The sequence below is a fragment of the Megalops cyprinoides genome, chromosome 7, assembly GCF_013368585.1.
Source record: "Megalops cyprinoides isolate fMegCyp1 chromosome 7, fMegCyp1.pri, whole genome shotgun sequence".
In the NCBI taxonomy this organism is placed as follows: Eukaryota; Metazoa; Chordata; class Actinopteri; order Elopiformes; family Megalopidae; genus Megalops; species Megalops cyprinoides.
Window position 1 is genome coordinate 19,454,965 of NC_050589.1, and position 24,184 is coordinate 19,479,148.

The 24,184-nt window shown below is 43.3% G+C and overlaps 1 protein-coding gene across 1 annotated transcript in view; it reads left to right on the top strand.

Moving 5' to 3' along the window:
• The first annotated feature begins 336 nt into the window (after positions 1 to 336).
• The window catches only part of dnmt3bb.1 (DNA (cytosine-5-)-methyltransferase 3 beta, duplicate b.1), a 36,676-nt gene continuing 12,828 nt past the window's right edge, over positions 337 to 24,184 (top strand). Inside the window, exons 1-7 of the mRNA XM_036533166.1 lie at positions 337 to 544; positions 8,506 to 8,592; positions 19,545 to 19,695; positions 19,869 to 19,963; positions 20,828 to 20,980; positions 22,924 to 23,079; positions 23,653 to 23,811. Of these exons, the coding sequence (XP_036389059.1) occupies positions 8,533 to 8,592; positions 19,545 to 19,695; positions 19,869 to 19,963; positions 20,828 to 20,980; positions 22,924 to 23,079; positions 23,653 to 23,811 (774 nt within the window). The 5' untranslated portion in view covers positions 337 to 544; positions 8,506 to 8,532. The remainder of the gene's footprint in view (positions 545 to 8,505; positions 8,593 to 19,544; positions 19,696 to 19,868; positions 19,964 to 20,827; positions 20,981 to 22,923; positions 23,080 to 23,652; positions 23,812 to 24,184) is intronic.

A 24,184-nucleotide genomic window follows, 5' to 3' on the forward strand; every position in this document is an offset into this window, starting at 1 on the left:
TTTTTAGTGCGTTTCATGTCTATTACTAAATATAAATTCATTTGTGTATTAAGAACCCATAGTTCCTCAAAATGGAAAATACAGATGTCGGTGTCAATCAGTTACGTACCGCTAAATTCACTGCATATTCCACTGTTACAGAATGAGCAGATGTGCGGCAGATAATACGGCAATAATATAGTAATACGTATTTTGACCGCTCATCCATTCGTTCAAGTAATTCCTTCCACATTTTAAGGAGTTAAATTTGAAAAGGTAAATGTAGTTTTCGTTCAGCCATAAGGTGATTCGAGACCCGGGAAAAGTCACGCCTGAGTACTGTGACAAAAAGAGCGAGAGAGTTCGAGCGAGAGTGCAGGAGGAAAAAAAGGGAAAAAATTGCACCATATTTACATATTAGCCCTCGGGGCTCAGAAGCGTCCGTAAATGCATGGAGTTGAGTGTGACACACTGTGACACCTTGGCAACCGCAGAACTCTCAGAGAGGACCACTGGACCAATCAATCTCAACTCTCTTTCTCTCCACGGACTGCAGCTGCAACAGGTAAATTACTCTCCTTTCCTCATTCACATATGGGCATACTGTTTGAACGTAAGTCTCCAGCATGCTGCATAGAAAAGAAGCAATACCTTCTGTAGGTCAGGAAGTTTCTATACGGTTCGATGTGTGTATTCCAAAAATATCAATTAATAAGTTCAACAATTTATTAATCAAATAGTTTTTAAATAACAGCCTATATATAATAGGCTGACCAGACGCAATAGAATGCACTTATATGCAACATGCGTCTAGTTCAAACTTGAAGCCTAAGTATTATGCAAGTGGCATGGAAGGAAGGAGTTGGTTTCTATATTTCCTCACACCGTCTCTCATTTTAACAAAACGAAAGGCAGTACAGTTAGAAGTGTGTAGACATAATTAAAACCTATATCAAATCGATCAACTGGATCAAGTATTTACATATTTAAAGCCATGCGTACTTTGACGTTATCCAGATGTTTTCCATAGTTTTTGTCGTTTATCTGTTCACATGATTTTAAGAGAGGTTACTAGCTGTTCGCTTACATTCTGAAATGTCAACTTTTAGGAGTTATGTTGATCGAAATAGTTTTGATCGAGTTTTTTTATTATTATTATTACGTGGAGAACATTGGTTATTAATTTGGAAATTCCGAGCGCACTTTCTTACATTTGCATGTAATGCCTGAACGATTCTTGATTGTACATTTTCCATTGCATTGATTTTGCTTTTACGCTTTGATTAGTCAACAATGCTCAACTTTGACGTTGTCTTTACAAGCAAGCGCATGTCAGAGGAAAGACGCGACTTTCTCGCCAGTGTTTTTTTTTTTTCATTTGTTAGCCTTCTTGATATTCCTTGTTCAGGCGTGTGTCGTTACCTGCAACTGCACTGATTTGGTAGCATTTTCATGCTGTAGTTTCCTGGTACACAGCAAACAACCTTCAATCGTCATTCAACAGCACATTGCTTGGTCATGTCTATGTAAACATCAGCTTATAATTGTACAACTTCAGGAAATGTCATATTACATTCCTTTTAGATTTGATTGGCGACGCAGAACAAATCAGGCAACTCTTCAGCTGAATGCGTACCTTACGGTACTGGCGGAAGGCTAACGCTATTTGAACGCACACCATGTGGGGTACTGTTGGCTTCATGTACAGTGTGATTAGCCAGGCATATTTTCATTTTCTTTAAATAAAAACGGGAACACAGAATTTAGCGTGTGTTTATTTCGCTGGTAGCTTGTTGCTGAACACCTCATTGAATTTGTTGACACGTGAGAATGCACATACGCCAAAGGAACCTGAGAGTTCTTAGTCTTAACTGTGCTGCGCTTCGTGGCTTACCGGCGGGAGCAGGGTTGGTTTGAGCGACGGCAAGCATTGTGGTTCAGAAAAAGGAACTTGGACCGTAACTAATTCAACATTTTTTAAGTTAATTGGCAGTGTTTCAAGTGTGTACAGTATCAAGAGGCTAAGCGACTAATACTGGTACAGTGTATTAGATAAAAACGGCTGTTTATTTGCATAAAATAAAATGTAAGATTGGTTGAAAAACGTAATTAAATGAAAACATATAACACTCCAGTTTCCTCTTTAAAGCAGACATTAAAGCTTCGCGACAGTGTTTTTAGATGCCTAAACATATTTCATTATGAACAAGCATTTCATATGCATCCTTTTAAGGAGAAGTTAAAAGCATGGAGTAACATGTAATATTATCGTATGAGTCCCGAATAGCACATTTCCCATCACAGAGACTACAATCATTGATCAAACTGCCAAGCGGATGAATGGATACACTTTTCACGGGACACACTTCCAGCACGGATCTAGCAAGTGAAGGTATCGAATACAGAAACGCCAAACTGAAACCCTACAGCAGTTCAAGACCATAATCGTCACCATTCTGTTTGCTTATGTCATTTAGCAATAGGACTAACACCACAGGTTGCTGCATGTAATATAGCAGAATATGTTCTTTACTAGGGCAGACTAAAAAGTGAGCAACAGGTCAAGAAAAGGCATCATGACAAGTGGAATATCAAAGGCAATTTTTATTTTCCTGACAGGGTACAGGAAGGGGGGGGGGTTGTGACCACTATGTGACCACTATGCTACACTGCCGCCCCACCATTTTTGCTTCCATGCTGAATATTGTCTAAGGCTTACTTGCATAATATCACAAAATACTATAGTTTGGTAACTAGTACTATGTATTACATAGTTTAATCATTGCATTATACATACTAGCTATCAGTCTGCCAGCTCCTTCTCTACCACACAAAGACCCAAGAAGCTGTAAAATGATTCTGAGAGGATTTCCCCTCCCAGTTCCAGGCCTAATAATGCACCAAACTACCAAACTCAACCACCACACCACAAAATGAGCAGAATCAGGTATGAAAATAATACGACAGGATGCAAACACGTACTACGGTTAAGTCTAAACACCATTTAAAATGCCATAGGCCTACTGCAATTTGACTGCTCACTGAACCAAAACATGCAATCAATTTATCAATTTATCAATAAAAGATGGAGGGTATAGCATGAATTCTTGCCGATTTGCGTCCCTTCTCACACTCCTACCCATACAACCACGGCACCTTTTTATTACATGCACAGTTTATTGCTCCACCTCCTCACAGCGCTTCTCTCAAACAAGGCAATTAAAGCAGCCCAGTAGTCGCAACATTCCCACTGGACACCTTGCTGCCCTCAGGGAAACCAAAATGGATGGGACTGCAGCATTGAACAAAGTCTAAGAACAAGCCCAATGCACCCCTTAACAATTAAGACCTCATGTTAGTATTATTTTCTTTCTCTTGAATTTAGCTATCTTTCTACATGCAACATTTCAAGATGTGCAGATCATAACTTCCTGGCTTGTGACCCTTGACTATGGGTTGACTGTGTTCATGAACTTATACTTCTACCCCCAACTTTGCTATCTTCGACAGGAGACTGATGAGTCTGCAGAGCTTTGTCCTGCCCAAATTGAACTATCCTCGTCTGAAACTACAGATTGCTATTAGTATATAGAACTCTATGAGTATACAGAACCATATTAACTGGACCTTCCTAGCTTAAATTCATCAGTGCAAAAGGTCTTATTTTTTAAATTCTTTGCCTTAGTTTAGGATGCCATTGTAGTGGTCAGTCAGAAAAAATCTGAAGGATTTTGCCTGCAGATTTGCATTACAAAACGTGAATTTTTGAGAGCATGCCAGTAGCAGCCAGTGAGTGTAAATGAGCTATGTACTCTATGTTCTTAGTAAATTTTTACAAACAATATTCTCAGATGGGACTAAATGCCTGGGCAGGACTGCAGTTGCCAATAGATCAACACACATAGACTGCACTGTGAAATTCGGCACGTCTCGGTTTACATGTTCCCGCACCATTGGGGGTCCTGCTGAATAGGAGCGAACCATGAAATTTTCGGACCCCGAACATATCTGGTTTCGCTGAGACTCTGACCAAGGGTGGAGTTGGCAGAAGGCATACTCCATAGTAGCTACAACTTAATGACAGCACATTGCAAGGTGCATGTTGTAGTCATTGTGAATTTCTCAAGCTAATATGAGGATATATAACTGCACAGAAGACAAATCTTACATTTTCACTTTTATGGAAAAACCATGGTTGCTTTTGCACCTTGATGTGCTCCAGGCAGAAGTGCTGGTGCTGATCTAGGACAGGATTTGTTGTTTAGCTGGTCCTTAATCAGCACCTATACAGGCAACTTCTGCCTTTAGCCCTTGGTTCATAGATTGTCTTTTCTTTCTGTAACATAACAGTTGATGTATATATGTTGTAAGACAAAGCTGAGTGTATAGTGATATTTGTCCCATTTCTCCATGCTGCTGTGTAACTCCCCACATTGATGTGCAGAATCAGCAACAGTTTTCTTCAAAGGTGTGAATGCAGGGAAATGCTTCCAGGCACTCCATCTTCAGAAAAGTCATACCTATCCTATGTATGCATACAAAAAGTGATATATTGTTTGCCTTTGTTTCAAGTGTATGGCTGCTTCTTTATGAAATGGTGTCAGCATCTTGTGCAGTTATGGTGCAGTGCTGGAAGAATTTAAATTCTAGTGAAGACTGCAAGACAAGCCATTTCCACACCACTGTAATGAAACTCATACATATACTGTTAGGTTTTACAACTTCCACATCAATAAAACCTGAGCCAAGAGAAGTGTGCCAGAAGCATTTGAAAACAGATCTTGATTTTTGTTGATCTTAAGAGATTAACTTTTACACTAGCACTTTTTTATGTGGGTTTACGTCACAATTTTTTAAGCGTGCAAAGACATTGTATATCACATTTCTTCAACCATTTCCTGAGCCACCTCCAGAGGTGGTGCATGTGACGTACTCACAAAATGTAGGAGAGATGTTTTCTTGCTTAAATTTTATCATCGAAGTATCATTAAGCAGTTAACATCACAACAGGTGTACATTGGCATGTATAGCTGAAAATGCAGCTTGTAAGCGAAAATGTATGACCATGCATTCCAATGCATTTGATACCCACTCTCTATAGCAAGTGCACACTGTTTTCATTGTAGAAAATTGACAAAATTGTTCATCTCTTAGACCAAGTTAATTCTTTCAGTGGTTAGATTGGCGAAGGGTATATACCAAAATTCTAAATCTGTGGTAGGATTCAGAATTAACCTTGCTATTATTTATAAATAGCCAATCCATTGACAGAGGAGCAAGTCTGGGTCAGATTCCAGGCTGTACCCCTGCCACGTTTCAAAACTAGTAAAAGCTGTGTAGTGGATGCTATGTATCTAAAGAGACAGAAGCATTTATAAGGGGCTCAGCAGCTCTCTTGCTCATAGTGTAAAGACAGTGCTACATGTGTTGCAGGATCCAGGTGTTTGGATAGTGGTAAGAAGGCAATTCCTGTAGATTTCATCATTGGCTGAATGCCAGTTACCTGTCTTAAGATGTGTGCAGAAAGTATATCCATTAGAGAATGATGTGAGATGTGAAAGTACTTATGTACTTCTGAATTATCATGGTGTTTCAGGTGATTTGCATATTGGCTTTTCATTTTCAGTGTCTTGAGATGGATTTCAGGTGTGTGTTAAAAGTAGGTTGTGTGACCATAATGGTGGTCTCTGTCAACCAAGCGCCCATTGGGGCTTTGATGTGGCCATTTTGGTGGACCGCCTCCCCTCCCCTCGTAAGGTGTGGTGTACATGTAGATGCCTAGACATGTGTTGTGTTTTTTATTAGTTTTTTTGAGGAGGTATTCAGAGGTGCAGGGGGTTGCAGGTGTTCACAAAGAAAACTTTCTGAAGTCTTTGCTTTTCTGGTTTACCTCCATATAGACAGTGGAGATCTCAATGAAGCCCTGTTAGAGACAAATATGTACAGTATTTGCACTGGGTTGCTCTGCTTTCCCCTGTCCCTGGGCTGAGCATTTCATTAAAGGCTGTTTTTAATATTTACCATGAATTGCTTTTAAACAAAATGTCCAAATCTGTCCAAAAGACACATCTGATGATTATCTTCTGATAAATAAATGTGCTGTACAAACATTTATATTCACCTAACTTTTGTTAATGGACACCGGGTTTCAGGTGTAACATAATAGAAATTTTTGGAAACAAAGTTCTCCTTTGTTGCTCTCTGGAAAATTGTCTGTTTTTTTTGCTCATAATAATATTTTTTCCATCCTTGAAATAAATTTTCTGTGTTCTGGAAAGAGTATACAAGCAATGGAGAACAAACCCCAGGGACAGTGTTTGAAATTCTGAGCCCACAACAGGTCAATGGGTTCATTTGAAAGGTCACCCTTAAGCCCTCCAGACAGCAGTAAGGGCTCACACTTCATGTCGTGACCTGATATCACCAAGCAATCACTCCATGACCAGAGGGAATGAGGGGCGAAGCAATTGTAAAAGTTTACGTTAAAAACATTATCAGTCAGAAACTGTCACCTGTACAAATGAATGGCATGACTATAGTACATGTCTCAAGACGTTTGGAATTATAGTTTCAGAGATAATAATCTAGGTAAGCATGAATTCAATCAAATGCAGTTTACCCACTGATGGTGTCAATCTACTGATGTAGATTCAGTAGCCCATCAAAGATCCATGACATGCATGGTCTGCAATGTATCAATACTTAATAATAGATATAGTCAAAGTAGCCAATAAAACTGTTGTCTCTTATTACTTCTAATACTCTTCGTCAGCAACACTCAGTAATGATGAAATCCATTGAAAGTAATGCTAAACATAGCTTTTTTTCATGGTAGTTTAATGTATTTTCACAGTAGTTGTTTTGTATTCTTCTTTGTCCTCAGGGGGAAGGGGCCTGGGTTGTCAGCTACCTGAACTTACTTCTGTTTTTCTGTGCACAGCAATAAAGCACATGATCTGATAAGGAGGCTGGTCTGACACGTCTGTTCCCTGGTGGCTTCTGAGAGGTTCGCAGTGGCTTTTGGGACATCCTGCTCATGATCCCGTACCCCAAAGCGGCAGTGGTGCTTCCTCCTCATCGAGGGCTTGTTTCAGGCTCGGTTCTGAGCCACCTCTTGAGCCAGTCTTCTCCCACTCCCAGAACGAGGGCTGGAGGGCTTAAGGGGTAACTTTGGAGCGCAGCCAGTGATTTTTTACAAAGCTGATTAGCGAATGCTCTGTGCGTCCACCCAAAAAAAAAAACTACCCCAGGGTCTGTTTTTCTCATCGAAAACATATGTATTATGCACTTGTATATCGTTGAGCAACACCCCTGTCGTTACTGGCACCAGGGGGATTCTACAGCATGGCCTTTCCACAGCCCAAAAGTTTCAAAGTTAGTGTGACATTGTAAAAGGTCTACACCTAGAAACACCTGCATTCTGAAGTGCTAGCCCAAGTTCACCTGCTGTGTTGTCAGTGTTTACTGAAAAAAAGACACTCCATTGTTAGGGTTAATGTTATCTGTCTGGGCCCTTCCCCTTATTTCTTTATTTCCAGTCTGTTTGTATCTTGTAGCCCATGAGTCTGTTTCTTTGCGAGGGCCACACCTTACTTTCTTCATGGCTGTGTGCATGAAAGTAGACTCTTTTTAATAGCTGGAGTCAGGCAGCATGAGGCTTGTCAGGGTTATTCTGTTGATGTCAAAAAGGTAGGGTTGCTGGATTACCTTAATGCTTTCATGTTCAGGAAATCACATTTTACATTTATTTATTAATTTAGCAGACGCTTTTATCCAGTCACTGTAATTGCATCATTATTGAAATTGCTCTTATTGTGGTAATCTTGACTCGTACCTCCTGGTAAGATAAAGTACAGGTAGCTCAAGACTTGCAGGTAGCTGCACAGTTTTGGGGGACCTTGTGTTTCAGTGAAGATGTTACAGACAGTAGACCTCACAGCTGTCTCTCATGATGAAACACAGTTCTAAATTGTGAGGCTGACAGTTGTCGATCAATGAGGTCATTGAAAAAAGAGAGAGATCCATTCCTTTCTGCGCGGGTGAAGTTTTTGCAGGACAGATGTCCCGTCCCGTCACTGTGGGGGGATTTGGTGCTCTTGGCTGCCCCTGTCTCCTCCTGGATTATCACCCTGCCGTTGAGGAATATGCAGTTTCTAGACGACACTGTAGACAATAGTCCACAGGACATTAATGAGCAGCTGTCCCTAGTATTCACTTACAGAGGAGAATCTGGACCCCAAGTGGCAAAGGGTCTCAGTTTTCATGCACATCCCTTCTTTTGTTGGCGTGACTGCATGCGCGCGTGTGTGTGTGTATGTGTGTGTGTGCAAGTGTGAGTGAGTGAGTGACTATGCCCATATCAGGTAAATTTTATCCATTTTTTCCATTTGCTTGTAAGAGTGTTGGATTATTGTTTGTATGAAATCTATAACTGTTTGCAAAATTCTCAACAGATGCCTGCTCACAGAACACATGCTGCAGAACACATGTTCCCATCTAACACCTTGTCCTGTGGTTCATCTGCAGGCTAGGTAAACAAGACCCCGAACTGCGATGCCATCAAACAAATGCCCGTCCACCATCATGGTGGAGAGTGACAAGATGACGGCGACGGTAAGGGCGGACTGCTTCTGTTCTCTGTTTGCTCTGATGGATTCTTTAGTGGCAGGCCAATAGCTGAAAGCTGGCAACGCAGGTACAGAAATGCCGGTGGTTTCCGTTGTTGTATTGGGTTACGCGTCCCTCTCTGCTGTTTCCCCTCCATCCCGACACCTTTAAGAGGATTTGAGAAGAGCAAGGAGGGTTTGTTGTGGAATTTGAGATGACCTGTATGGTGTAGACTGCTGGTTCTTTACATTAGCAGAAGGTGGCTGGTCTGGTTTGTTCTGATTTAATTATGCTGGCATTGTGGTTTTTTTGTGTGTGTTGTGTGTGTGTTTTTTTTTTTAAATTCCTTCCCTCTTTTCACCGTTGCTTTTTTCTTGTTGGATTTATTCGCCCACCTCCCTCTCCCCCATCCTTCCATTTGTATTTGAGAGTTTCTTTTGTTCTTCTCTGTCTGAGGGGGCTTTACCTTTTCCATTTACACTGCTGCCTCTCAGCCACTCAGCTTAGTGACTGATGGGCATCTAGCACCCCCCCGCTTCCTTTGCGACCCCCTGCTTTCTGTATGTCCCTCCTGCCTCCATGGTCCCAGCCCAACGATTGTGATTTCCAACAGTACCGCTTCTGATTCTTGGCTGCTTCTCACGGGGGAGTGACTGAAAGTGTGCCCTGAGCAACAAATTGTCTTTCTAGTTATTCTTAACCTGGTCTTGGCAGGTAGAGCCGTGTGACCAAAGTCAACGAAGAGTTTTGTTTGTTGGCATGCATCCCTCTTTTGTGAAATTCAGGCCTGTCGGGAACATCGACATTTCAGGGCTGAAATCACGACCCCTTTAACTGCTCCAGAGAACGGCCGACAAGGAGGGCCTCCAGGTTCACGGATCACACACGCAGACACAAGCGCGAAACACAAAACGAAATGCACTCTCACAGAGACACCCACTGAAGGACAAGGACGAACAAAGCACTTCGAGGCTGCGTGGCTTTTTGTCTTCCCTCCTCTGTTCTCTGCGCATCTCTACGCTTTTTCTTTTTCTCTCACTTCCTCTCTCTCTGTTCCCTTCCTTCCTCTGAAGACAGGAACTATGCTGATGTCTCTCCTGCCTCATACTGTTTCACTGTCCTGTTTGTCACTCTAACCGCCTCCCCCTTTTTCCAGTCTTGCAGCATGCAGGAATCTTTTCTACTTGGGTGAAACCAAATGCTTTCCCACAGCTCAGGCAAACAGCATTCAGCAGTGCACTCTGATTTAACTGCTGCAGGGCTTGTAGGAACCATTCATTACCCTGTATGTCTGTTTCTCTCTCTCTCTCCTCCCCTTCATTCTCCTGCCTCATTGCCTCTAGGTACTGCACTACTGGGCCAGTAGGCGACACACATGGGGAAGGATAGGAATGCAGATAAAGCAGGGCAAAACAAATGCAAAATGGCGCAGATCATTGTTTCCTTGTTCCATTGCCTTGGGAAAAGCCCAAACCCATGCTTTCTGTGTGAAATCGCTAGAATTGTCTTGATTTATTTCCCTACTCAGGTGGAGCAAGTGTGGTAGTAAATTATTTTAAATGAAAGCGTCATTCAGGTGTGTGAGACCTCCGACGTTGTGAAATAACGTTGCACGTTGCCAGATACTTAGATGCAGAATACAGTGGTTGTCAAGATGGTGTCGGTGGCTCTGGTGTGTTTGTTCACTAACCCCCCCTCCTTCGCAGCTTCCCCCATGACTCCTTGTCTCTTATGCTGCTGTGCCATTGTCTGCTGGCGCTGGATTTCTCATGATGTGTCCTCAGTGCGTACTAATGCTCCCAGCGATGTGTGCGTGTCGGCTGCATGAGGGAGAAGTGAGAGGCTCTGGCGTTGGCGGCCTGTTGCAGAGAGACCTGTGGGCAGACAGAGGAGGGCGGGGGGGGGACAGATGCACATGCCCAGCGTGTCAGCACATGTGTGCTGCTCACAGTTTGGGGTGGGGGGGTGAGGCGCAGGGAGGGGGGCGCGGGGAGCGTGACCAGACTGCAGAATCATAACATTTCACAAGTGTGTTTATCTCCAAACAGCGTTGTTATGGGCGGCTGACACAAAAGTGCGTGCCAGTGGCAGAATTTGACAGAAGAGGGAGCTTCTTGGCAAAGCTGCCTTTATTTGATGAGCAGGGGATTGTAGGTCTCACTGGATACATTGTCTTATACATCTCCCTCACCTTCATTCAGGGAGGTCTGTGTGGTTACAGTAAGAGTCCTGCCTTCTCAGTCCTGCGCAACAGCACCAGTCAAAGAGAACACCATGAGATCACTAAGTAACATATAAGGTGACTTCATACATAGTATGTGGTATTATGTGTTCCTCATCAGAGGATTCTGGGATAGCTTCTCACATGGAATAATTTATTGACCACATTTTAAATTGCATGTTTAAGTATTAAAATTGAAACTACTCTCACTTAGATTCTTTAAGTACTTCCAGACACAATCCATCTCCTAGGATACCAGCTTTAACTCTCAAGGGACCCATTAGCTTATTCAACAGCAGCTGCAATAAATAACAAACCCTGTCAGTTTTCACTATTAACATCAAATCAGACTCTTTTAGATACAGTTGAGTATTTGGATAATGATCTAGTCTGTCTTGCCCATATTCCTTATAGCTGCAAAAAGTGTATCCAGCAGCAGCAGGTGACTATGAAGTTATTCTACCACCTTTCATATGCAGTGAGAAGCATTTAAGGTCACCTCTCCCTCTCTTCCAGCCCACTCTTTTATTTATCATACAACCACACACATACACACATCTCTATCTTCCACTAATTAGGTAAAGTCAAATAAAAAAGACTTCTTAGAGGTGAGTGTCTTGCTTTTTACAGTACATTCTTCTCTTACCATCATTGAAGGTGAATCTCATTGCTGTAGCCTTGAGTCATAAAGTGTGGTATTCTCTAAAATATTAAGATTCATAAATTGCTTTTTTTTAATATTCATGGTTTGAAATGTACTTAGTTGCATCAATGAATCCCTGCCTATACCTAGCAGTCTGAGACAATGACATCAGATCATTGTGGAAACTCAGCACAGTACATTTTTTTTTTTTTTTTTTTTATGAAATGCATACACTAAAGGAATCTATTAGCCTCATGTTGATGAAGAATGAGTATGGACCCCTTAATAATCTTCTGAAATTCTTTTGATCTGCACACCTCTATTTTAGCTGAAATAAGAGTGCAGTCCACTTCTGTTAAAATGTAAAGCTCGGTAACCATTATTCAAGACAATATTACTTTTCCTACAATAAAGAAAATGTTGGCTCAAGGATAAATTGGTTACCAGCTTTATATTTTAAGATCAAAATAAGAAGAAATCATTTCAGACTAACGCTGTTGTCACTAACATTATTGAACTTTAATGTCCAAACATTCCTTTCAATCTACCTTATTTATATCAGTTGTTGTTTCAAGTCTCAAAAAACTACTATGTAGTATGAAAAGGCAAGCACATCACCAATTTTAATATTTAATAAGACCCAATGTACAGTAATGAAATGCCGTTATGAAGGGAATTTTCCTGTTCAACATGACCACCCTCTTCCCCCCAATAAAAGAACACACCTGGCCTCTCAACTGCAAGCAGATGCTAACCAGCAACTCTGAATGTTTGCTTGCATGAGTTGTAATGCAAACTGATAAAGAGTCTATGCATGATTATCTTATGTTGACATTAATGATCTACAGTAGGTTGACAGAAATACAGAAAACCATTGTTATGCTTTGTGTGTTTTTGTGTGTGTATTGTGTCAATTACAAATATTGTGTTTGACAATAACTTAAAGACAAAAAAACAGTCTTTGAATATTTCTTTAGCTCTTTTTTCTTCTTCCTTTTAAATGTGGTCATAAGATCCCCAATCTGAACTAGTGAGCTGGTAAAGAGCATTTATCAGAGTTACCAAATACCAATGTCAAATTCCCAAGTAACACATCCAGGAAAGCTCCTACAACAGAAACTCTCTGAGCTCTTCAAGTATGGCTTGGGGGACTGTGATCTGGCATGCTGCCGCAAACCGTTTAGTCGTGTTCCTGATGGGAGACTAGGCTGTCATCGAGCGAGATTTGTCAGAATGTCTAGGAATAGAGAATTTGTGAGGTGTTTTGAAACAAGGAGTGTGGTGAAATATTCATGGCCCTGTTGTTTTTTTGTTTTTTTAAAAAAAAAAACCACATAGCAGTTATGGAAACTACACTTACCTGCTTGCTCAAGACTTGTGTTTTTTGGTCTGGGGAAGTATCATCTGAGGGCCACTGGCACGTCTTGCAGGTGAGATTAAACAGAAGGTCTAAGACTAGAGGTTTTGTCAGGGTATTTGAACCAAGCTATCGACCTCACCTGTATTAATAGCTAAGAAATGTTTTAAGGGGCTCTGTTTGTTGCAGGTCACCTTCCTGGGTTATGTATGGTGTGTTGGCGCTGTGTTGTGATGAGACAGTCTGACCAGCAGGAGGTGTATGTGTCTGAGAGTATCAGTCTTCCATTCAAAGTTCATGGAAGTTCATTCAAAGTTCACTCAAAATTCCTGAAAGGTGTAAGATTTTATTGAGTCAGCCAAGCAGATTAGGCAAACTACACTGAGTTTCTTAGATGGCTGCCATTTTTGTATGCAGCCAATAAGAGGACATCTTTGTTGTAATTTGCATGTTTGAGAATAATTATTTCCAAACTGATTTTTTAGACACTCCCTGAACAATCTAAACAACAAGCAAATTTGCACTGCTGAATAATTTTGTGCTGTCAATGAATTGAGGCAGTTACTCTGCTTTGTATGACTGAGAGGAAGTGTCACTCAGAATATGGAGATGGTGAACGGTTGAGGTCCCTGGTTAACATGTACCTAACATTCGTTACCAGGGTACTTCCTGAATGAAATCAATGAGGTTACTACACACAGATTGTTTCATTCATGTTATTATGGTTCCATGGAATCATTTGAGTCATTAATTCAGAACAACCCTGCCCTTTAGCTTGGATTGATCAAGGTGTATTTAATGAAGTGTCAACTGTTGCTTTGTTTTTGTAAGTTATGTAGGAGGTGTATATTTTCCCACCCACCCAAGGCTATTAAACATGAAAGGTGTTAGTGAAATAATTAGCTCTCTTGGTAGCTAGCTACTTATGAAAATCTACCTATTCTGTCTTTTTTGTAGGATAAACAAATCTTAAGAGATTACAGTCCATTTTAACAGTTCCAGTTAGGACATAGCTGAGTTAACTATCTAGATCCAGCAGGCAGAGTGTGATTACAGTTTCAGATTAGTACTCAGTTTTATCCGAATTTTGCTTTTAATATGCCTCAGGATAATCACTCTGGGCCTATAGTATTTCAGATGGACCAGCAGAAATTACAGGCCACTGCAAAAAAATCTGTCATTTCCATAACTGTGATACAGAGTTTGATGGCTGGAACACTGTGCCTATTGGCTTTGTTTCTTTTCCTGTGTGGGGGAGTCTGGGTAAAGGTGAGAAAGAGCAGATCTTAGAGCACCTTTGGGGAGATCCCTGAGCTACCCTTCTTCACCCTTCCCCTCCTTTTCCCTTCCTGAGAGGGAGATCAAAGCCTGTAATCTGTGACCTCTGATTGGATTCTTTCGAGCTCTGAGCTGAAGTGGCAGTGGAAGGAGTATGCTGAAAGGACCTCAGCCACCTGGCCTATGGCCCTGCTTCAGGACATTAGGCCTTTTTTCATGCTCACAAAGGATGACTGAAATGGAGTCTTGCGTGGGCCCCTTTGGGTATGGGGGGGGGGGAGAGGGAGCTGAGCATAGGACAAAGGCAAAGTGAATGAATGACCCCCAAAACCACCTCAATCCCCCTGAAACTCAGCCCCTTCAGTGAGCCCCACTGGAACCCTGCTGGGACAGACAGTGTGTGTGCGTGTGTGTGTGTGGAACTTGGACTTACTGAAAAAAGCAGAGGAATACAGGAGTTGTGGGTCGTGCACTGTTGCCTGCTGCAATAATGGCTGCATAGCCTTCGGTTTCGATCACTGCTGCAGAAAGATGAAGTATTCTGAAGTAACTGGGTAACTTGTATCATATCGTGTTTGTGTCAGATTAAGCATTAGTCCATCCACTTACTCTGGGCTAAGTACCAAACCTCTTTGTCTCATCTGAATATGCTTGAATTGTACAAGCCAAAACACTGCACCACATGCAACATACATGAAGAAACCCACACACACCCGCCCACAGTTTCTCAGAAATTAAAATATTAACGACATTGTCCCATGTAATCACTAAAATTCCTTTATACATAGTGTGGCCATTTTTATTAGTAATTTTGAAGAGAGATCAATGTTTTAAACTCAAAATGATTGACAAAAATAAAATTATAGCCTGATGTTTTGCAACTTTTTGTTTTTCATTGATTTCTGTTTTGTAAATGTGCAGTGAGGTCTGCACCACTGCATTGCTGACAATAATTACACACAACCAAAGCCGTGGGTTTCTCTTTCAAGTGTGAATCCAGCAAGTAGCGTACCCAGTGGCAACCAGAAGAGACATGCATTAAAGTATGAGGTGACGATGGAATGCGTCTAAAGGAATTTTGTGGTAAACATTCTGATGAAGAAAACTGAAGCTCAGTCGCTGTGTGCTGTTTCCACCTTGGCCCTACGTGCACTTACACACCTGTCTGTGCAGAGACACCATTCAGCTCAGGAAAATGCTGGACAAACATCGCACATACCTCAGTGTGCATGTTTGGGATGGCTCAATGTTCTGTACAGCCTTTCAGTTAGGCCATTATGGCAGACTTCAGGTTAATTAACGCTGACATGTACGATTACAATAAATGTGTGCTTCTGTAATCTGCAGGTATTGATGGCTGCTCTCTAGTTTATTTTTACATATTTCGCGCTTTTCAGTGAAATCGTTCAGCCTGATTCAAGGTTGTTCTTTGCTGAAAGGAAATGTAGGTTTTTATCCATTGCTGTAGGAAAAAATAATCCTATGTGTAATGTGTGGTGTGTTAAATTACTTAATGTAATGTAAGAGTAATCATTTCCTGTATACACTTTGCACCCTACTGTCAGAGTATGAAAGGATCCCATTATCCAACAGAAACAAGGCATTCAGGGACAACAAGGAGGTGTTAAAAGGCTTCAGTGGATCTCCAATGTTTTTTCACCTTCTAGTGGTAAAAGGAAGGTACTGTCATGACTCAGGGGGAGCTGCTTTCTATTGTCAGTGAGTAAGAGAGTAAGGGACAGTACATTTTATATTGCTATGCTATTGCAGCCTAAAACACATTGACCTGGGAATCCCCACAATGTTGACTTTGCTCTGACTTGCGCTGTTTCCTGCTGAGGGCTGTAGGCTCATGGCAGGGACAGATGGTCATGTTCTTTTCTGACTGCTCTTCTTGGATCAGTCAACCCTAGCAGCCCTTGAAGTTGATGATTCCTGGGTTTTTGGGGATATCTACTGCCGATGCTGTGCCCAGTGTTCTTGTTGGTGCGGCAGTCTCGCTAAGCGCTGACCGTGAGCAATCATTCCAGAAACCTTCCCGCGTGTGGCAGCAAATCTATAACAAAGACTTGCTGCCTTGCTCTTCCTGCCACTCTCTAAGAAGCGGTCAGTTCCGCCACTGTGTCAGGTTTGCGGAGGAGGTCCCCGGCCCTCGGCGAGAGAGGAGGGAGAAGGCGGGGCGTCAGCGAGCACAGCGGTGTCCATGTCTGTAGCTGGGGAGGGAGGGAGGGAGGGGGGGTCACTCGCCAATCGCCGAGTTCCAGTCCTAATCTCTCTAATGAGGGAGACCTTTACACTGCTCTCTCATGCCTGGAGAAACTCAGCGCCCCCAGATGACCTTGCTGGCATTTCTTTCTCTCTCCCCCTCCCTCCTTCTCTGGGACAGTGTTTCTTCTTATACTGGCAGATTTCTGGAGTGCTCTGCTGTTACGCTGCCGTTTTCTGGGTGTCTGTGGGCCTGAGGTGTGCTGTTTCACACTCGGAAGCATCTCCCTGTCTCAGCTGTTGTAGCATGTCTCCGGTCTCCTGCATGCGAAGCCCCGGGGGTCTGAGAACGTTGCTTTGCAGTCAGACGGGAAGCAGCAACGGCTGTGGGAGGTAGAAGCGCAGAGCGGGGAAGGAGACTTGAGCGGAATCAGATGGGCTTTCTGTGAAGCGTCCCGGTGAGACGCTGGCTGTTTTTTTGGCCGGGCCCAAGTTTGCTTTGGCTGCGCTGAGGGCTGTGTCGATCTGCCGGGCGGACAGCTGTGGCACATGTCTGGCATTCCTGCAGAGATTCCAGATCTCCAACAGCAGGCTGCATTGTTTCTGCGTGGAGCCTAGCTTCCTGAGGATGGACACAGACACCCCGCCCCCTCCCCGAGCCCACTCCACCCCCACCCCAACTCCCCCTGCCCCACACACACACTCCTAATAGCTGAGCACAGCGGTCTTTTTTCACCCAGACTTTCCTTTTTCCCTTCATTTTTTTACATAAATTTGTAGTGCTTTAACACTCTTTTTTCTTACTAATCCAAGGACTCTGCATTCCCTCAGCATAACTCTCTTTCAACACCAACATACACACAAATGCACACGCTGCCATTACGATGGAGTGTCATGTTTTATCAGGCGGACTTCAGCTACGGACACTTTCCCTGTGACAGTCGTTTGTATTATCCCTTCCTATGGTTGAGGTAGATAAACCCTGAACCATAAAATATGGTTGGTACAGGAGGTACAACTTCAATCTCGTATGTTTTCTTTGCTTGTGTTATAAGTGCCAGTTTGCCCTCAACCTTTGCCCCTCGTAGACAAAGGCATGGTTCATTTTTGTGGTCCCGGTATTGTAACAATCTGACACCACTGCCACTAATAAATAAAAAATGTTAGTAAGAGAAAATCTGTTAGTGATTTATGGTAAAGAATGTATGCATGTCCACATACAGTTGTGCTTGTTTTGTCACAGACTGCCTGTCTGTGCGTTCTGTGCTTTTTTTTTTTGCAGACTAGAAGTAGATTTCCTTCCTGAACACTTCTGTTTTTTGTTGAGAAGATAATATGAGACCTCTAACGATTTTATCTTGAAATGTCTGTGTCTTCTAACATTTCGGAGAAATGACAACAGCACAGCATTCACTGAAAAATATGATTCCTTTAAGGGAGCAAGAACAAACAGGCAAACTCCAGATAAAGTGCTTCTGCCACCCCTCCCTCCTTTCCTTGCCCTCCCACCTAGCCTGGCCCCACCCCTCCCCCACCCCAGCCCTCCCTGCCCCTCCTCCTCGTACCTCGTTTGGTACAGCGTGTACAGCTGTGTACACCTGTGAAAGTGATATTTTAGAACGTTCCCTTGGTGGAAACTACAGACAATGGCACACACACATTTCCACAAAGGGGCTACACAGCCAGGGATCAAGTGTTCCTTCAGGGCTTGGCCTTCAGAGCAGAGGGCGTTGTACATGATTGATCATCAGAAGGGACAGTCCCGCGCCACCTTGCTCCGAAACCGCAGCGGAGGTCTCCGAGGAGGAAAGGGCGAATCCGCAGAGGGAGCCGAATGGAAGCGGCCGTAACTTGTCTTGACTCGCCAAAGGGGCCTGTGGATTGGGACTGCTCGGCCCTAGGGCCAAGGGAGGATAACTCATTCTTGACCCTCCTCGTTGGGCCAGGACTGTGTACGCCCATGTGCTCATGCATCTGGGTATCAGTGGAAATTTTTTTTCTGGCCCGAATCGCCATTGTCATCACCGGGGCACGTTCCGTCTTCTCCTCCTCCACTGTTTGAGTATTAAAACACACATCTAAAAAGGACCTGTCCACTTAATCCTTATGAAACAAGGAATGCATATCAAGATTTGTAATGAGACGAGCCTGCAGAGATGACAGGCTGATTCTAGGAAAGCCAGCCAAATGAGCACTACCCCATTACAGTTAATGTTTAATTGCCTATAATTTAGAGCATTTGGACTCAATTCTTTGCAGATGTCAAAAGCTGCAACCAAGTCTTTTTTTTTCTCTTCTGTGCTGAGATAGGCGAACAGGGTAATAGCTCTCATACGACTGGGTTGACATTGAGATCTGCCGTTCAAGTTGTGGCAGGGCAGATGTTGGCAAAGCTTCCACTCCTGAGGTCATGGCTGCTTTGCGCTGGCTGTCAAGGAACCGAGGAGGCAGGGGAAATAAACCGAATACCGCCACCTGACACTGTTCTCCCTCCCCCTGTCCCACGGAATGCTGATAAGAACAAAAAATCTGCTACGGCTTGCGCATAACCATTTATCTTTTTTAAAACAACGTTCCAGTGGAGGTGCATTAAGTTTCCTCGCTTTCGTATTATGAGTCGCACTGGTGTGGAGTGAACGTGTTTTGGATGCCTCCATGGGCCAGAAAAATAGGATGCACTGACGAGTTTGTATCATTATATTGTCATCATCAGCGTCATTATTAAAAGTTTGCATCATGGTTGTCAGATCGATGAATCACAGAAGCACTAGGCCCGGGAAGGCTGATGACATAACAATTTGTTACTTCTAGAACAATTTTTTGATAAACCAGTTACCTGAATAAGAATGTTGTCGCAGCAGAGGCAGCTGTCCCTTAAAGAGATTTATGGGCAAGTTTGAATGTTAATTTTATTGTTTAGGCCCTCAAATTTAAGTTGAATCCATGGTACTCTGGGAATACACACACACTCTCTCTCTTACACACATACTCATACACACACACACACACGCACAGATTAACAGCTGAGATCTCAATCTTAAGTGGAAATCAAGGTACTCATTCCATACTTAGGGAATGCACACAAACACACGCAGGCAGTAACAGCTGTGGGCTTCAATCTTAAGTGGTAAACATGGTACATATTCCATAGTCAGGAAATGTACACAAACACACAGACACCCAGAAACAGTTGTATTTCTGTGATGGTGTGATTGTTGTATGAAGGTATCTGCTGTGTCCTCATCCCTACCAAGGCTGCTGTGAATGGAGACATGTCTTCAGTGGAGGGTTTGTTGGAAAACGACAGTGGCCTCGTGATGACCAACGAGAACAGCCCGCTGACGGCCGCTGAACCCCCGTCACCCTTCAGCCCCAAGCAGAGCGGTGGAGCTGCGTCCCCCCCGGGTAAGGGCCTCCCATTCCACAGACACGCTCCCCCACACAGCCCTTACCCCTGCCCCACCCTTTATTTACAGCACAGAAAATTCCTCAGTATCTGCTGGTGGGGTATTCTTTGGTTCAATATTTTTGCTGATCATGATTCTCCTCTGTCTGGTTCTCTCTTCTTCCTGCAACAGATACAAACATGAACCAGCTGTCAGGTGGCAGGAAGAGAACCCGGAAGCGCTCGGAGACGGAGGACGAGTGTGTCTGGGACTCCTCCTACGGCGAGGTACGCTCGCCAAGGTGCCACTTCCATCAGACAATTCCATCACTGCACACTGCATCTATGTGGGAATCAATTCGGGAGTCAATTTCAGTAATCAAGGATATAGCTCCCCATCCTTGTTTAACATAGTCTGTGGAACAAAGAGCAAGTGGGCCCATACCTTCTCTTGAACTCCCCTTATTGGAATAACAGCTAAGGCAAACTCACATGCAATTTGCCTTAGAATTTCATAGATGCAGAAGTGTGAAGAGCAGGTGCCCATGTGTCCAAGCCAGTGTACATTGTTGCAAAGCCCCTTTCATGTAAAAGTAAATGTGAGGATGGAAGGGTAGGAAGCGTGAAAGGTGAGAGGAGAAAAGATAGAGGAGGGGGTGAAAGGGTGGAGAGAGAGAGCAACAGAAATGTAGATAAATGGAGGAAAGGACAGGACAGGACAGAGAGAGGAGAAAGATTGCTTGCTGAGAGATAGGGTTGGAAGGTTCCAAACAAGTTTTGAACATTGATGTTATCTCCTGAAGAGGCACTGAGTTAATTTGTGAGATGATCAGAAAAAGTGTGAGATGATCAGATTGCTATAGGCAATAGTGTGACAATGGAGGGAAGAGATTTAGGACATTGTTTTAAAGGAAAACAAACCTCCCCTCTTGGTATCCTTTTTCCCATTTAATCAACGGTCGGATATCTCGAAACTGGAATGCTTGCCTGTGGCTGAATCAGCCTCTTATCCAGCAGGATAAACTGGTTTTGGCTGTGAGAATCATCGTGTTTGTCTGAATTTTTTAATCAACGAACCAGTGGTGTTATTACACAGAAGAATGTGATGGTAATCCGGTCACAGTGGCTGACTCTGTGACGACCGGTTGACAGGAGGACAAGTTGCGGGTTGGAGCAGGCTGCGAGGTAGGCCTGAGACAGAGACCTCCTCCCAGAACCATCTTCCAGGCAGGCCTGACGCCGCACAGCAAGCCCCGCAGCCGAGACCGAGGCAGACAGGGCAAGCAGGAACGCGGCAGTCCCTTGGTAAGTTTTGCGCCACGGCAACATGCTGTCATGACCCGTGGGGACGGGCGACACTCTGGCATGTGACACTAGGAGGGACACAAGCAGCACACGTTCATACAGAAACACAGTGCTGGCGGGAACACACTCTGGCACAGTTTTGCTCGGTCTGGGATAGAAAGCTGTCTGAGCAATCATTAGATCCTTTCTGATGCAGCCACTGTCCTATTTGTTTAGTTTCATGGATGTCAGCATCCCTGTTATCAGTATGATTTTCGCTTCTCCATTTTAGATACTGAGTTAATTAAGTATTAACTTTATTAGCCAAGGTTGTATTTTTATATACAAATCTACAATAAATTTATTGAAAGCCACAGTAGGGCCTTTTTCTCAATTATGGGCCTTGTTTAGTATGTTTAATTTAAGAACCCAGGGGTCAATTCCTGTCCAGACTCCATAATGCAAATTCTAAAAATCACCATTGCACCTAACACTAAAAACACAGAAGGTCATAAAAGACAGTGGAAGGTAGCAGTAAGGCAGCTGTAACACTCTCCCCACCACACACACACACACACACACACACACAAACACAAACACCCACACACACACACACACACACACACACACACACACACTTGCCAGCCTGTGGAAGAGCTCCAGCTAGCTGGGACTGGAAGTGAGCCAGGCACACACAGCTGTCCTCTCAGTTTCACATCGTCCCAGCACCTCTGGCTGCAGGCTGTCTGACTCACTCAAATCAATTAAGCTAAAAAAAAAAACACCCAAAACAAGCACTCTGAGATCAGCGGAGAATTCAGGTCTTTGCCGTAGCCGTGTGTGTGACCTGGCATGAGCCACCGCCCGCGGAACAGTTCCGTCAAGGTCGCTCCCAGGGCAAGGTGCTCTGTTGCGTTTGAGATAGAGAAGATAAGGTATGGGTGCCTCTTCCCGGCCCTTTGAGACATAAGTCCAGATGGGAGCAGAAGGTAAAGACTAGACTTAACTCTTCTGTTTCCTCAGGCTATATTTCTGAATAGTGTTGCATCATAATTCCCTGTGCGTGGAGTGGGACAAATGAAAGAATGAAGATTAAATTGTATCTTGGGGCATCACAAATGCATAATACACAGTACCAGTCAAAAGCTTGGACACACCTACTTATAGAAGGATTTTCTTTATTTTTACTATTTTTCACATTCTAGAATGATAGTCAAGACATCGACACTATGAAGTAACACAAATAGAATTATGCAATGACCAAAAAGTGTTAAACAAATCAAAACTGTCTTATTGTATATTTTAGATTCTTCAAAGTAGCCAAAAAATAATTTAAAGAAATTTTTTTGGAAAGAAATTCATATATAGGCATCAACTTCATCTATATTTGTCTAAGAAACAAATTCCAAGCATTGAAGCATAAGTCTTCAGGCCATAATGGCTTTGAATGCATGTGAATCAGGTGTGTCCAAACTTTTGACTGGCACTGTAAATATAATATTACAACAACAAACAGTGCGAATGAGAGTAGAAATCATAATTGCTAATGGGCTATCTCGCTGGACCTAATTTTAACAGTTCAGGTTAAATTAACATCAAATTTAAGTTGATGAGATATGTACACATCATTGTGTAATATATTTTCTGTTTATTGTCAAGGAGAGTTATGGCAGTCAGAATTAATGTTCTTTTGGCTCTGTTACTCTTACGTTTGATAAAAAAACAGCATCTTGAAGATGGGTGGCCTTCTTTAAGGAATGTGTTGTGGGCTTGCCGAATGTATCTGCTTTTGTAGATTTCCATCACTTCTCTGTTGAAATCCATGAATCTTGATGTCCCAGGATATCCAGGGGACAGACTTATGGTTCATTTCCATTAACCGCGGTCATCTGCAGCTCAACGGCCACAGTGGTCACAGGTCTATCTAACAAAGAACAGTAATGAGGGCATCACTCCCTCTACAGAGCCACGCCAGCAGCAGTCCCTGTCTCTTGGCCCCTCGAGTGCTGGAGGGCCCATCCCTGGAGTTGGTGGAGCAGGACTCCCAGGACTCAGCACAAAGCAGTGGCACATCTACCTCCCTGGCCTCTGCCGAGACCGCCAGTCAGCCCGAGTACAAGGTAACAGAGGGAATGAGGTCACCCTTTCCCACACACCTCTGCCCTCAGTGTTAAGACGCTTTGCTCCCCAAATGATGTCTCCATCTCACTCATTCCCATTCCAGTGGTCTTTCTGTGCAGCATGTAAGAATTTTCCTTTTCTCATGTATCATACTAAACCTCAAAGTAAGTTTTTGTATTCCATTGTAAGATGTACAGAATGCATATAATCTGAAAAGCCTTTAGCTGATTTTGCACATGCTTTTCTGAGTAAATTACTTTCCTCGGCTCTAGGAAAAAATATGTGAAACGTAATGAAAATATATGCATTTCCATAGACCTGTGCTTAACAATACTTGAATGGATTTACATTGACCCAATTATGCGGCTACATGCAGAGATAGGGCTGTTGAAAGACACCGTGACAACAAGGCATTCTTGGAAAGTAAGATTTCACTGTTGTGAACAGATAAGGCAGGTGCTGGCTTTAAGCAAACTCAGTCACGGTGTTTTCGCGTTGCCGCCTGCCATACATGTACGTGAGCCGACTGCCAACTTGCCATTCCTTCTGCTCTCCCCACCCTCCAACTGTAGGACAACAAAGGCTTTGGCATCGGTGAGCTGGTGTGGGGTAAGATCAAGGGCTTCTCTTGGTGGCCGGGCATGGTGGTGACCTGGCGCGCCACAGGCAAGCGGCAGGCCTCCCACGGCATGAGGTGGCTGCAGTGGTTCGGGGACGGCAAGTTCTCCGAGGTGAGAAACGTCCCACGATCGTACAGTGAGAGTAGGAGGCATCATGTGGAGTCTTTACTTGTGGCTGTGGGAACTTTGCAGCTGTGCTTTTAACTTAGATATGTAAAAGTAAGAAATGTTACAGTGTGTAGTGCAAGACAATCACAGAAATTCTGCTGTAGCGAGGTACTAGCTCTCACGTGCCACCTGCCCTCCATCTTGAAGGTTCTGGTTGGAAACAAGAGATTCCAGAGGTGACTGCCTTTCTGTGCTAGTTAAGGACTTATTTTTTAGAAAAAACAAGCCAGCAAATGAGAACACCTTTAATGTCAATGATGGCAGAGACCAACGTTTCAATGTGAACCTCGTCAAGATGGCTATCCAGTCAAAATCT